The sequence below is a fragment of the Colossoma macropomum genome, unplaced genomic scaffold (assembly GCF_904425465.1).
Source record: "Colossoma macropomum unplaced genomic scaffold, Colossoma_macropomum, whole genome shotgun sequence".
Lineage (NCBI taxonomy): Eukaryota > Metazoa > Chordata > Actinopteri > Characiformes > Serrasalmidae > Colossoma > Colossoma macropomum.
In genome coordinates, this window is record NW_023494784.1 from 31,479,199 (window position 1) to 31,495,131 (window position 15,933).

Below are 15,933 nucleotides of genomic sequence, written 5' to 3' on the forward strand. Positions count from 1 at the left end.
AGCTCCATTTATTAATCATGATCAAAGCAGACTAATGGAGAATGCACTTAACCACAAAACTTACTGTTTGTGAGCTTATTCACATACCTAGTATGGGGCTCCCAGTGGATGTCACAAAAAGTATTTGAACTTGGACATGTGAAGAACTGGCATGAAACTGAATCTTATCCAAAAAGTATCATACATCTTGAAAGGAAACAATTTGCTCAGTAAAGGTCAAAAAAGTACACAAGGCCGTGCCATGAGGAGCCAAAAAAACAGGCTCGTCCCAAAACAGACACATCCATATCTACCCACACATGAAGTTTGAAAATGCTAATTGGAGGAGGGGTATAAACTGTCATCACTTTTAAGCAATATTAGCCTTCATAGCTCCGGTAAAAAAACTACAGAAGTGAATTTCCAATATGAAACATGTCTTGGCTGATCAACTGCATATGGGTTAAGAGGGGAAACTTTGTAAATTAGATTTTTTGAACTATTACTTTAACAGTCAGTGAAATGAGTAAAGCAGCTAGGAGAATGATACAAAGACTGTGTGCTCAGCTTGTGAGTCACATTTGCCTAAAGTGATTATCACCAACTGCTATATTCTACCCAGCACCAGGAGGCCATACAACCTCCTGGCCCTGCTCATCCTGGTCTCTATCACACTAAACAAAGACACACCAGTGAGCAAAATCTGTTTACTCTTTGTGCGTGTGTGTGTGTGTGTGTGTGTGTGAGTGAGAGAGAGAGAGAGAGAGAGAGAGAGAGAGAGAGAGAGAGAGAGAGAGAGAGAGAGAGAGAGAAAGCCTGTGTATGCCTCTCTATTTCACTCATGATAACAGCACGATCTAAGAGAGACTCAAAATTATCTGAGGCTGAGGCCATGCGCAGTGCTAGCTAGAGATGACAAAGGGATGATTAATATTCACAAAAATCAACAGTGCAGAACTCAACCCAATGCAGGGGGCCTTTATGTGGTGTTCATTATCACAAATGTCACAACAAATACTTTAAATTCTCAGATGCCAGCAAGTCTGTATTACCTGGCACACTTTCAGTGCTGACATGTCTGATCAGTGCCACCGCACATGTTCTTGATTTCTGCTTCCATATTTAAAAAAATGTATGTGAGTAGCAGTCTGCAAACGTGTGTGCAGAGATGGGGTTCTGAGAGCAATGATGGTAGAAGTGAGGAAGGCAATGTTCACAATATTTAGCTAATATTAATATTTAAGTTCACGGTTTGCCTGATAGAATTAGCACAACACCACATTCAAATTATATTATATTACATTGCTGCTGTCAGAACAAAACCTTGTATCTCAATTTTTGTTGTTTTTCAGTTTTTTACATAATTTGAAAATGCCTGTATATAGCTGTGTAAATTTCATAAAGAATGGACCAAAAGAAACCCAAAATGGCCCAAAATGACCGAGTCTGGTTCCATTGACTTACATTAAAAGTAAATTAGGTTTTTTCCTTCTCCTGTGAAGGTATCATTTTGGAGATATAACCTTTCTGACAACAGTGTGTATAATATATATATATACACATACTACCACAGTTAGTTGTCAACATTTGGACGACTGCTGCCTCACTAGCCAGACCTCTGATCATCAGAGAGTCAGGTGGGTTTCATCGCAAAACATGGCCAAGAACTGCCTACTTTGACAGGAATGCAATTTTTGATTGATACACAAAACAACCAACTGCACACTTGCAATTGCCAAAATGGGGTTACGACAAAAACAGACACACGAGAAACAAACTCTGCTGGTGGCAAATGCGTATAGATACAGCCACTACATGCTTTGAAGAAAACTCAAACAATTTTTGAAAAACGAGCACTGACAAAAACCGGTACACAGAAGTGCACAGACATGGATGTGTGGACAGCCAATCAGAATTAAAGTGATAAAATCACAATAGCTGTGGCAGGCTTTGAATACAAATATGTAATACTGTGGATGGAGTGTCTGGGGTATAATGTAAGAGAGGGTATTTGATTCTCCACTACGTCACAGACTGAGGTGGGGCTACAGATGCAGTAAAACACTATATTCTTGGCTTGATCAGCAAAGGAATAGTTTTCCAGACATAACACAGATACTGGAGAAATCGTTTGTTATATCCCAATGAACATGAATTTGAATGCTTTTACCTCAGAAGGTTAAGTTTAGTGTTGACTGCCTCTTCAAAGTGACTATTAAACTCTGAAAGTTGGATTAAAGAGTGCAGAAAATTTGCAAAGTAAGAGTGGCATAGTGTGCTGCATTCAGACGTGTTGAGCGGAGTGTGTGGCAGGGAAAGCGGCCCTCTCTCTGTCTGCATGATGGAGAGGCTGTTTTGGCACAGTGTGGTTGGAAACCGTGCCTGACAAACGAATAGATCAGCAGGCTCCGCATAGGCAAACCAGTCATCATTACTCATGGTCCTGCACAGCGATGACTGTTTATTAGTATTAGTACATATCTCATCTGTTTGTGTGGCAGAGGGTGAGGGTGATTCATCATCTACACACAAACACAGTAACACGCACGCACACTAAACTTCCACTAAAGATGAACCGATGTTAAAGTGAGTGAAACAAAGTGGCTCTTCAAACTACTGTGTATTCCAAACACATGCAACCACACACACAGAGTTATTTATCAGCTAAAGTGTTGAATAGCAGGGGCAAAATAAGACATTTCCTCTGAAAATGATGGATCAATGGCTCTCTGAGCTGAAGCAGGGTTATTAATCGTAAACCACTGCTACCAAAACTTTACCAAGCCACAGCACAGTTAAGCACCTCCTTATCGGCCACAGTCTGCAAAAAAACGTGTTTCTTCCAGAGATGTGAGTGTAATTCTACTATGGTGGAGAACAAACAGGTCAGGACCATCTATATCTAAGCTGTGTTGTGTGGGCTGTACAGCTAATAACTATGTGCAAGTATTACTCAAGGCACCACACATTTTCTTTGCACATTAAGGATAGTTTAATCCTCCCTGTATTAATTCTGATCTTGTTGATGGTCAGGGGAGATTTGATGATATCATAGCAGTTCAAATAAGGGAATTTACATGTGTGTAAACCATGATGGTGTCAAATAGCACATCACCACTATAAATGCATTTATACTTTTTTTTTTTAATTATTAATTTATTCATTGAGAGAACAATCTGCGTGGTCTGGAGTTTGTAGCATACAAAAATCAGGTTATGTAAGTGGTTCTAGAAACAAACCTGAATTAAATATTTCTATTAGGAATGACAACATGTAAAATTCATGTAAAATTTAATTATTCATCATTTATTTCTTATTGTTTAGAATAAAGGTTACAGTGTTGACCTGCACAGGTTACACAAAGACAATAACCATTTGAAAAGCAATATATTTTCCAATTATGTTGTGTCCAGCTCTCGCATGATATGAGATCTATTGCTGACAGCAGTACAGTCACCATCCTACATATGTTACTGTGGTAAAAACAAAACCATAACAAGATTATGTACACAATAATTAGAAAAAAGCTCAACATAAACCCATCAACCATTGCAACACTTCCTTAAAAAGCATTCCTCCGCTGCTGATAAGCATATTTACCCCAATACAGATGACATATATTAAAAACAGACAGCTGAGAGATATCAATAAGACAATAAGCCAAGTTAAAAACAAAAAATACTGTCCTGGCAGGCAAGCACTGCTTCACATTACTGCACTGAATTTTCTTTTTCAAATTTCTGTTCCACCTTAAATAGTGCCACAGTTACACGTTAGTGCCTGCACAGGCGTATGAATGTAACTACTTCATTTAAGGTGGAAGAGGAAATGAAAATAAGAAACTAACTTCATCTAATACAATCTCTGTTCACTGTATGAGACTCCATTACAACTGGGGCTGTACCACTAGAGGTGGGGGCTGCTGGTTTAACCCCTAAGTAAGTCTTCCGATTACCCATTCTGACACTGCACAGTGTCGGTTTGAAATAAGGCTGGTGGGACATTTGAAGTCATTATAAAATGCTTGATATACATATTTGACTGCACACAAATTATATTATGCATTAAGCTGCCAAGGTTTTTCTGTTCTGTAAAAGTAAGCCACTCGAGGCCTTGCCCAGATGAGGAGCTAAAACAGGCTTTTTCAGAAACAGACATATTCATGCATCCACATCTACCCATGCATGATGTTTGCATGATGCTAACTGCAAAGGTATAAACTTTCGTCGCTTTTTAGCAACATTAGCCTCGTAGCTCCAGTAAATAACTACAGAAATTTTCGAAATCAAACATGTCTTGGTTGATCAACTGCATATGGGTTACTGCATCCATATCTACCCATGGCATAGAGTCCACCACAGTTTCTGGCCTACTGATAAATTGGCTTGTAATTACACACAGCTCTCCTGAGGAAAGCTACTTCAAATGAGAGCACATCATGCATAAATATATAAGCAGTCATTAGCTTTCTTTTACAGCTCAACCAGCCAACTGTAAATGTCTTTGCTCAGACTTTATTAGCCCAAATGGCTAAAACATGCAGGGGAAAAAAACAGCCCTCGCCATTCTCTTGAAGAGAACACTATGCATTTTAAACAGTTTGTTATTCTACACGTTAAACAGCCTACATTATTGCTGCGTATGTGCAAACATGGCCTAGATAAAATTCATAAGATTAACATAATGATCAAGGTCAGTAGCGAGAAAAAAAGAGGAAGTGCACACAGTAAACACAGCACAGCTTTTATTTTCGCTTCACTCACGAGGAGGCCATACCTTGAATTATTCCCAACTGGCTTGTAAGCAGAGAGAAAAAGAGAGAGAATATTAGGAAAAGTATATATGTATGAAACATCAAATCAACAGCAATAAATAAGAAAAAGAAAGCAATATTTGTGGTTATGGTTGTAAAAGGTGAGAGTGGTTCGGTGAAACTGCACTGTCGTAATGTTGCTCATTACTGTGTTCCACAGATCTAAATGAGATGTGAGGTAGCTAAAGTGTTCAGTGAAAGCACACACACTCAGACACACCTCAGGAAATGCAGCACAGAGCTCCATCTGAACCCTCTTTCTAGCGCTGCTAAATCCTAGTGGAGTAGTGCTCCTCTTTCATGTTCAGCTGAAGGGATGGTCCACATGACAGGCTACACACACAGATGTTTTACATGAAAAGAATCGTAAATGCGCCCTAATTCTCCGGCGGGTTGAACATGCGGCTAGAGACATGGCAGCGGTAAGGGAATCTTTCGAGGTATGAGAGAAATAGAAAGTGCGAACAAGCTTGTATGACACACTTACTGTATTCGTCTAGACATATTAACACATTCCCCATACCATACGGCTACAGAGACACACATTAGCATCTGGCAGAAGCACCAGAGCAAGCGGACGTAAATGGAATTATGGTTATGCGTGCAGGGTAAAAAGCTCTGTGATGAATGGTAATTCCAGCAAAAATCACAGTGATGGATTGTATAGCAGTTTACCTATTTCACTTGATGTCAACAGGTTTTGTTGGGGCAAATACCGTATAAAAGCCCTCGCTCGATTTAATAGTAGAGAGACCTAAAGCACTTTTGACAATAACTAACTGCAAAAAAAATTTCAAAATAATCTGAATGTGAAATTTAAACTTGCATGACATCTAATCTAAAGCCCTGCATTGCATTGCATTGTGCTGGACAGAGAAAACAGGGTCCATCACTCACCCACGGATCGCTCGTAGATGCTGTTCATCACCATCGTGGGCTGCAGTGGGCTGTCTGATTGGCTGAGCGGTCCGGCTTGCCCCACACAGCTATCAAAGGATCGATTGAGAATCTTCCGGGTGTCTGGGTACTCCTGGAAGAGTGTGCAAGAAAAACACACTGTCACTTTGCTGATCACGTGAATTACAGAGAAGAATTAGAAATCTGAGAATTAGGAGAACTAGACTTTTCGGGTGGGGGGGCTTATAGCTTCTAGCTGCACATCTTATTGTCAAAAAGCAACAAAAGTGTCTTAACGGTCAATGAGCAATGCTAGCTTGCTGTTGTTTCGATATGCATAGGCTGACAGACCTTGCACCTTTAGAAAATGATCTACTGTGAACTATCAAGTGTGGTGTTGTGTGTAAAAACCTAAAAAAAAAATAATAATAATAAAATAAAAAAAAAATAAAATTTGATCCGTGAAATCCTGAAGGCTTATCTTCCTTTTGAACACAGAAAAAAGAGCTTAAATAGCTTACATTGTAGGCTACTTGAGTGCTTCCAGTTGAAATTTTTTCAACTCAGGGTGACTGGAGTGCTCTGCACAAAAGACAGCCATGCAGGGCACATAAAACATAATGAGCCCAGCATGCAAAAACAGCGAGCAAAACAAGTCCCCCACTTTTAATACAACAGAAAAAAATCCACCACACACCATAGAAAAGGCGTATAGTGTGAACCCCCCCCACCACCCATAAACAATAAGCAGCATTAGAGCTGCATTAGCATTCACAAAGCACAAAGACAGCAAATACTAGGCTGTATGTTGGATGATGGTGCTTCCATCAAGACCTAAACAACAAGCAGTGAGGAAAGTTTGCAGGATCAAATCATGAAAAAGCCCTTAATTCCTCTGATTAGTGCAGCCGTCAGCGGCAGAAGGAACTGCCCAGATTTTACTGATTTCCTGTCGCTGTCTCCAGGGAAGGGAGGAGAGAGAAAGAGAGAAAGAGAGAGAGAGAAAGAGAGAGAGAGAAAGAGAGAGAGAGCGCATCATTTCATTATCCAGCCCTGGGGTCTAGGCACATGGTGAAATATGTTAATACGATTGGCAGATTTAAAATGCTGGAGAGGCAATCACAGTGCAACCCATCAGATGTGTCTTCTAATGGCTTGTACAGACAGCGCACAAGCTGCCTGCGATTGGTTAATTGTAGACCATTAGGAAAGTAAACTGAGGGCATATATATTAAAATCAGGGGTGTATTTAATGAGTGTCTGGCATTGGCAGTGAAGGTGGGTCTTCTCTTTCCAGTACGGTGCATGATTGTGTGCGTGTGACAGTTTCTGGGCAACACAAAAGAGGGCTGCTCTCCAAGCCTTTGAGGCAGACAGGCACTTCATTCTTTGAATGGAAGAAGATGGTGCAATGGTTCATTTCTTTGCCATTCAAGAGCATCCTGTTTTCTTCTATCTGATTGGCAGAGCACTGCCTTTCAGGCAGAGTGAGGTAACAGGGATTTGCTTTAAGCTTCTAGAGGAAAATATGGCTTAAGTCAGTGGACTTGGATGAAGATCAGGTGTGGAAACCACAAGAAATCCCTGCACATTCCTTGGTATTATACAGACATGAAAACTTATGTAATGGATTATGATTTCTATTAATCTTGTCCCCCGCTCTTTAGCGTGATCTAGACCTCGACATATTTGCCCAGACCCGACGGGCCCATACTGTTCATATTGAATTCAGTTGGATTCATACATCATGCTCATTCAGTTTTCTCACAGCTTGTACCCCAACTTAAACTTTAATTGTGTTTTTGTCTTTTTCTTTTCTCTTTTATCTTATTATCTTGAACAATTTTTGATTTTGGTATAAAGGAGGCACTCACTAATGCTAGCTTTCTGTATGACATAGTTTATTTAAGAACATTTGTAATACTGTTTGATTGACTGATGTATTCCCACTCACTAGCTACCCCCGCCCCCCCATCATGACACTACCAAAAGTGCTGCTGCTTGGTCACAATGAAAACCTGCAGTCAAACCAGCATTTTTTGGATATGACTGGTGACAACTGGTTTAAAATTTTCCAGCCATATAAGAGTTGGCACCAAAATTCTGAGCGTGATCTCAGGTGCTGATTGGCTGAGGCTGCTGACGGTGGGTCTGAAAAGACTAACTAAAGCACTAGCATATAGATTGAAGGTTCATGGGGAAGCACAGCTGGGGTTGTGGGGAGGAGTGGTTGGAGGAAAGAAGAGACAGTGCTGGCTCCAAAATTAGATTACAGCAGGGGGATCAATGAGGAATCCTGAGCCAACTTTGCCATTTGCCTTTTTTATTCTTACGAGAAAAAAAGACACAGGAGCACAGAGCTTGCAATTTCACAAAGAGGATGTGAGTCAGGAAATCCATGGGCATCAATGAAAATGAACAGGGAAATGGAGCAGGAGGTTCAGAAGGGGGGGGGGTGTTGAAAAGAAAAAAGAGGAGTATACATCAAATCAGGTCAGAACATGGAGGGAAAAAGGGATGAAGGGATGGGGAAGAGAAAGAAAAAAGTGCTAGTGCAGCAGCATGGCAAGATCCAAAGATCATAAAGATCAGAGAAGCTTAAGATTTCTAGAACTTGACGCAGCACAGGAATGACTGAGACAGCGTCTCCACCTGTACTTGGCCCGGCTGAGGCTGCAAGAAGAAAAGCACCAGGCTCAGGGATTGGTGTGAGGAATTAGAATGCTCATCAAACTACTGTTAAGCTGCACTGAGAGGTACGCTCAGATTGAATTAGGCAAGATGGGAGGAATTTTGTATCTTCCTAAACAGAACTTCAGTGAGAAAAAGCCAGATCAGTTTAGGTACACGAACAGGATCAGTGTTCATCTACATACATGTGACGGTATGTTTTTAGTACTTTGTGAGGACTAAATACACCATTCGGTCAAAAGTTTGGAGACAACTGCTCATGCAACTTTTCTCTGAACTCAAGGGTATCAATAGGGAGTCTGTTTACCCTTTGCTGCAGTAACAGCCTTTACTCTTCTGGGAAGGCTTTACACTAAATGTTGATTTTAGATGTTGTGTGAGAATTTGATTGCATTCAGCCACAACAACATTAGTGAGGTAGACAACAATGTTCCAAACATTTTGTCCTGTGTATATTTCCCCCCCCCAAGAGCCACAGAATCTTCTGAGGTCATTAGCTGTCAAAATAAGAATAATGCTAAATCCACGCTAAAAGCAAGCGCCAGTGCACCGAAATGACGTTGCATGAAAGTCTACTATTAAACATCAACTCTGTTATATACCAACACCAGCTACTCAAACCACAGCCTAAAACTGCTCAAGCAACTCAGCTACCACACTTGACAATGCTTACTGGTTAACATGGGTATTTTGTAATATGTATTTTTTGTTACATGGGTATACTCACTAATATAGTAACACCATGTGTGCATATGACTGACTGTGTAGGCACAGAGTGAGTGGAACAAGTGGTCATGGCTTCATTTACTTTATTAAGAGACGAGCAAGAAAACAGGATAAGCAGTATGAACAAAAATGAGAAACAATGAAAGATATTTGAGTGAGTGGGGGAGTAAGACAGTGAGTAAAATAGGGAAGCCCTGAATGAAAATTATTCTGGTCTGGTTCCCATGGCCTGTGTCTATTTCATCCCTGCACGCGGTCTTCTATAAGGGCTGACTGCACACATAAGCGCAGCTCCAGGACTCACTAGCACAGCCTCAACAATCTCCACTTCTGTCTTAATCAAGAAAATAAAGAACTCATTTGAACCTGCTGTGTAAAACAAAAGCAACCTGGCAGGTCCTGGAGACCCCCCAGGTTCCGAGACCGTGCAGGCCACGGTGTCCTGTGGGCAGAAGGAATGGAAAAAGTCTCTGAGCTGCAGTTCCTCCAGCCTCCCCCCCCAGGGCTGCTTCTCATTATCAGTGCCTACACTGTAACAAGATTATCACACAGTTATTTAGATGGCTGCTTGAGAGAGCTGCTGAAAAGGATGTGATTAGATCTGGCTGCTGCATAATGGCATTTAGACTGAAGACAAGACACAATAACTTTTGCACTAAGCAATCTGTATTCACGTACATTTTTTTTATTTGACCCTTTCTTTCCTTTGACCACTTTCCATTTCCTTTGCCGCAGTTTGCTTCATTGTTTCTTGTTTCTCTTTTATTTGGAGGGTAGGGTGGGGGGGGTACGTTTAAAATCGCACAGAGAGAGCTGCTCTTTGATGTTTCTGGGAGAGCTCATAATTAGTGAAGTGTGAAGTTAGGTCAGGGGAAATGGACACAAAGCGGTTTTAGGCACAGCAACGTGGAGGATTATATTTCCCTCAAAGCAAAGTTGCACTCTGGAGAACGTAAAAAGAACATAAAGATGCATTTTAATTATAGCTCCAAGACAGGAGTTAACTTTTTGTACTTTTTTATACTTTTATAATATGTTGATTCTGGATTAAAATTAATTAAAAGACCCTAAAAACAAAAAGGCAAGTAATATAAGACAAGACTTCCCCAGCAGGAGATTTATATTTTCGGTCATGTTTTATTTACTGAAGTATGATCACATTTCCTCCGACTCATCCTCATGTCTGTCTGTTTTGGATGATGTAATGCTGTAACAATCAGGGTCAACAATCAAGGTTGTATGGGTTTCTCAGTGTTGGTGAACATGCTGCAAATAAAACACCTTAAACAGATTAAAAATTCTGTCAGCACAGAAAATACGAAGAATAAAAATAAGAGCTAAATCTCAAAAACTAATCTAAAACTAAATTGATGGACGTTTGTTCAACTTATAAGACTATTGTGAATGTGTCAATACAACATCATTTACTTCATAAACATCTGATACCATCTTGCAAATACTGACATAAGCTGTTCATAAACACTCAAATACCTAAACACATTATTCAGTGCTTATGTGTAAGTCCCAGTGTAAGTAGCCTTCAAACAAAATTAAACAACCAAGAAATGACAATCATATTTGACCATCTGCAGTTAATAACTGTTTCAGTCAGTGAAGCCCTGTTTAACTAAACTGCAAAATTTATAGTGACCAATATTATCACTAAATTTTTATGTCCTTAAAATGTCCACTGGAGACAATTTTCATATAAGTCAGTTCCTAGTAACAGCCATGTGCACCACACTCACTCTCACCTGTGTGATTTTGTTTGCTGCCCTATCCAATCCATCCATTCGGCCCCCTACCCATGCATCCATCTTCCATCCACACCCAGCAGCTCCCACAGCCGTTCCACACGCAGGGGATCAATCGCGCCCCATCAGCTACTGCGCCCCCCACCCTGCTACGCCCCATTGACGGCCATGACGGCCCTTCCACAGACCATAAAACATAATGAACATGAATCTTTATTTCAGAAGAACAATCTCACCACTGCAAAGCCATTGTCCATCACTCGCAGACTGCCACCCCCTATGGAGGGCCCGTAGTAACCATCAATCCGACGGCCACAGGGGCTGTTTCATTGTCCAGCCTAATTACACACCATTTTGGAGCAGTTGGAAGCCTTGGGGACAATGTGTGATGAGGCTGGAGACTGTGTGTGTGAGTGTTTCGGGGCAGGATCCTGGGGCGAGCATATGGATGCTCTGTAAGCCAGATGCAGGGGAGGAGAATAGGCTCTAACACTCTGCTGGAGGTAAATTCTACCAGCTCAGGAGAATGGATGGGGTGAAAGTGGATAGGCTTCTGCCCAAAACCCTCCTATCAGTGCCTTGTAGCCTTTCCAAATAATCTATTGTCAATATCCAGAGAACCAAAAATCAATTCTAGCGTAAAACATTTTTTTTGCACACAGTAAACATGCTCTTGAAGAATTCCACCAAGATGCCTCTAGAGCACACGTTTCCTTTTACCCTTCACAAGCCAATAAATGAATGTTGCACATTTTGTCCTGGTTAAAGCTTTCATCAACAGCAAACCACAAACATAAATTAAAATATAAAAAAGAAAAACAAGACATACACAAAATTGGCAAGAAGGGCTTGAGCTAACGAGGGTTAACTACAAATCGCAATCCCAAAAAAATAAATACATTAACGAATTAATTAATAAAAAAATAGGACAGTAGTGAAATGCTAGACTTGTATTAAACAGAGAACATGAAATTTGAAGTTTTATGATTTTTTTTGGTAATGCTCAATACAAATTTGATGCCTGTAACACTTTCCAAAAAAGTCAAGACAGGAGCATGTTTACCACTGTGTTACATCTATTACACCTTTCCTTTTAACAATACTTAATAATTGTTTAGGGACTCAGGACATCAATTGATCCAGCTTCAAAAGCAAAAGTCTGCGCAATGTACAGGGCCTTGGTGGTCATATTTTGTTCTTCATAAGCTGCCTCGGATTTTCAGTGGGAGGCAAGTCTGGACTGCAGTTAGGCCAGTCTAGCACCTGTACTCTGATTACACAGCCATGCTGTTGTAACACATGCAGAATGTGGATAGATGTCATAATGAAATAAGCATAGATAACCCTGAAAAATATGTTGTCTAGAAGGAAGCATATGTTGATCCAAAATGTGTGCATATCTTTCTGAGTTAATGGTGTCTTGTGCAAGTTACTCATGCCATGAGCACTAATACCATAATACTATTTACAGTATAAAGCCATTTACCACTAATACTCCCATACCATGACAGACCCTGGCTTTTGAACTTAAGCTGGTAACAATCTGGATAGTCCTCTTTGTTGTCAATTATTTCCAGAAACAATCTGCAAGACTGACTTGTCAGACCACAAGACACATTTCCCCTGTGCATCAGCTCATTTCAGAGGGGCTCATGAAAGTGTTCTCAAGCCCATGTAGTAATATCAATCACAAAAGCATGGTATGTACATGCTCCCTGCATGTACAACTGTCTATAGAGCAGGTCAGCCTTTCCATCACCTTTACAATGCTCAAAACAGTGGGGCATCCTGTTCTTCTAAAATCAGAAAGCACATCTAAACTAAATTTTTCGCATGAGTTGAAATGAACTAACACTGTTTTCCACATTTTTCTATAACCATTTCAATAAATCCACTAAACGGCCTTATGCAATAAACACACTTATTAATAATAAAGTGCTAGTCGTGAAAGTACCGAAGTGATACTTTCATGGGAACGTATATGTGTCAGTGTTCCTGAGAGTGAGATAACTGTGCATTCCGTAGTACCATCAGAGTGAAAAATTGTTAAACGGTGGCTCTAATGGATCAACTACCACTGCTGGTTAGTATTCATGTTTGGGTGAAACAGCAGTATTTCACAGATCAGCACCTAACTTCAATCCTGAGAGAAACAAAGGAAGAGAGAGTGGCGAGAGACATAGGGTAAGAGAGGTTAGGAATGTGTGACAGAGGGAGTACAAGACAGAACAAGGTGGGGGGGCTTTACACTTCAATGTATTCATTCCTCATTCTAATTCCACTGACACACACCACTAATGCTCCACTGTTCCCTTTTCATATTCAATTCCACACTTACACACTCCAAGTGTGTGCTTCGGCAGGGAAATGGCACACAATGGAGACTGAAAGCACACAGAAATGCCATTGTGGTGGTGTGCAGTGATATCACTTTCCCTGGAGGCGTAGCGTTGACCTCGGTCAAAGAGAATCTCTGTGCATGGTGGAGAAAAGGCACTTCAAGCTATGAATATGCTCAACACCTCTGACTAAACTGCTCCTTTTAGCAGCAAGTGCTTCACCGAGGCACATTAAAGGCAGGAAAAGCAGCAGAATAGCAAGAAGTGCTAGGCTAGGAGACTATGCTAACAGGGCTCCGGAGTCAGGCCTACCTAGGTAGGCTAACAGGACTGCAAAGCTAGGGGCCTACACAGCTAGGCTAGTAGTCTATGCTAACAGCCCACAGTTCACGGGCTAAAGCCTTATCTGGCTAGACTAGTAAAACAGTCTAATAAGACTCCAGGTTTAGGGGGTTATGTAGCTAGGCCACAAGGCTTGAGTAACAGGGCTCCAGTGCAAAAGGCCTATACAACTAGGGTAAGCAGCTAAGGTAACAAGACTCCAGGGCTAAAATCCCATCTGGCAAGGGCTTTGGGGCTAGGGGTCTACCTGGCTTGATGGCAGTAGAGCTCGGAGTACCACAAGCTGAATCATCCCTCTCAGATTCCCCTCCATGGACATGGACCTCCGCAAGGTCTCCATGGCCTCGTGGTTGGACTTCCCCAAGAGTGGTTCTCCATTCACTGCAATCAGCTGGTCATTCACTCGCAGGCGGCCATCCTGCAAACACAAGAGCATCAATCACACTGAGATCAAGCCTGAACAAAGACAATTCTCATGAGTTACCCGTGGTTCACAACACATAGCACTGACTTGAATCATTTTCATCACAACATCTAGGCTCTGACCTACTTTCTAAGGGCTAAAACCATGACTTTCCACCACCTCATCTGAATGAACTTCTAAAGCGTTTCCTTAGCCTAGAGCTGTCTATATTCTACACTAAGCTGGGGCCGTGGAGGCCTGCTGTCGAGGAGCAATGGCTCCCCATGCAGAGCAGCTCTGTCTCTATGGCGCTGTATAAGCACATTATAGGACATGCATATTACATGCAGAGTAAAAAGCCCTAAAGTTCATTATGATTAATATTAATTAGTTTTCACACCAGAGCCCTCTGATCTGGCGGTCTTATCTGCAGGCGAGAGAGAGAGAGAGAGAGAGAGAGAGAGAGAGAGAGAGAGAGAGAGTTAAACCAGAAAAGTGGGGTAAGTAGAGTAACAGCTGGTCAGATATAAGCCAGACAATTGCTAATCACTAATGACTGATAACAGTCTGCTACATTCTCACTCAAAGGATTTAGCTCTGTTACAGAATTACACAGATGACATGTCCATTTGTACATTTAATATGATACTACAACAGTATCTAGCTCTCACACCTCTCACTGGATTACAATACAAATACTGATGCCAATACACAGAAATTTCACAAAATTGAGCTTATCAATAACTGGATATACAGCCCCATTCAATTTGTGAGGTTGTGAAATGAGGTCATCTATTTGTGAATTCAGCTACTTTAAGGTACTTTTCCGACACAGGGGCTCAACTGCATACATACAACCTGTTTACCCTCCACAGAAAAGCACTGCTAGTAGAAAAGGGCTCTCTGGAGCTGCCACACATGAACCTACAGTCATCATGTCCAAAATGTCGGGGGTTGCTCTGCATTGGGCTGTAGAGCAGTGCAACTGCGTTCTCCAGGAATGAGTTTCAGTGCCATGTGTGATCAAGAACTAATCATCCAGCATCAGTACCTGACCTCAGCTCTAGTAGCTGACTGCAATCAAATCCTCACAGCAAATGCTCCAACATCTAGGGTAAAGCTTTCTCAGAAGAGTAGGGGCTGTTACTGCAGGAAAGTGGAATAACACCCACTGGAAGAAGCATTGGATGAGCAGATGTCTACAAACTTTTGGACACGTAGTGCAAGATACGTGAATTAATGAAGGTTTATGGGACAGATTTACGCGTCTGTGGCAGTGTCTGTCAGTAGCGACACCACAATAGCTCAGGGATGACAAATGTGTACACTTAAAAACGCAGACACACACACATCACCATGCTCTCTGACCCGTGACCCTGGTCTTTAACTGGGGGCCCTAATGGAGATGACAATGCTGAAAGAGGTGTAGCCATGAGCACTGTCTGGCTGGAGATGACGGAGATGGGTGGTCATTATCGCACTCTCCGCCTGAGCAGACCTGTCCACCCGAGATCATGAGGCTGAGTGAATGGCCCAGGCTCTAACAGTCAAACATTCAGACAGTGAAAATGTCTCATTCTGCATTTTCCAGCAAACTGCTCTGCAAGCATTTTCAGCTCTTAATCTCAGGGTCTCCACCTGTTTCTCTCTTCTAAACTACTCAGTATTTTCTGTGTTTTTCTCTCTGCCTGACAGAATTAAAGGAATACACCAGCGTTTTTCAATATGCCGCACCTACAGCGTAAAACTGATGTCCACACACAATTACATTAATGCCTTACTGCACTTAGAAAACAACTAAAAAAAAGACATACTAACTTGAAACACACTTATAATAGAAGCCAATAATTATAAAATTTGGTTAACAGGGCATCTGTATCAAAGTCAAAGTTAGCTATATGGCTATCTCTATATCTATACAACACATCTATGATTTCTTCTCATCATAGATGTGTTGAGAGAGGAACCAAACGTAGTTTCCCCAGGACA

General features: G+C 41.3%; 1 protein-coding gene across 6 annotated transcripts in view; it reads right to left on the reverse strand.

Moving 5' to 3' along the window:
- The window catches only part of pard3bb (par-3 family cell polarity regulator beta b), a 305,148-nt gene that overhangs the window by 140,730 nt on the left and 148,485 nt on the right, over positions 1-15,933 (reverse strand). For all 6 annotated transcript variants that reach the window (XM_036568581.1, XM_036568590.1, XM_036568609.1 and 3 more), the window contains 2 exons: positions 13,789-13,959; positions 5,690-5,822 (listed from right to left, as the gene is read on the reverse strand). In XM_036568581.1, coding sequence (XP_036424474.1) covers positions 5,690-5,822; positions 13,789-13,959 — 304 coding nt within the window. The remainder of the gene's footprint in view (positions 1-5,689; positions 5,823-13,788; positions 13,960-15,933) is intronic.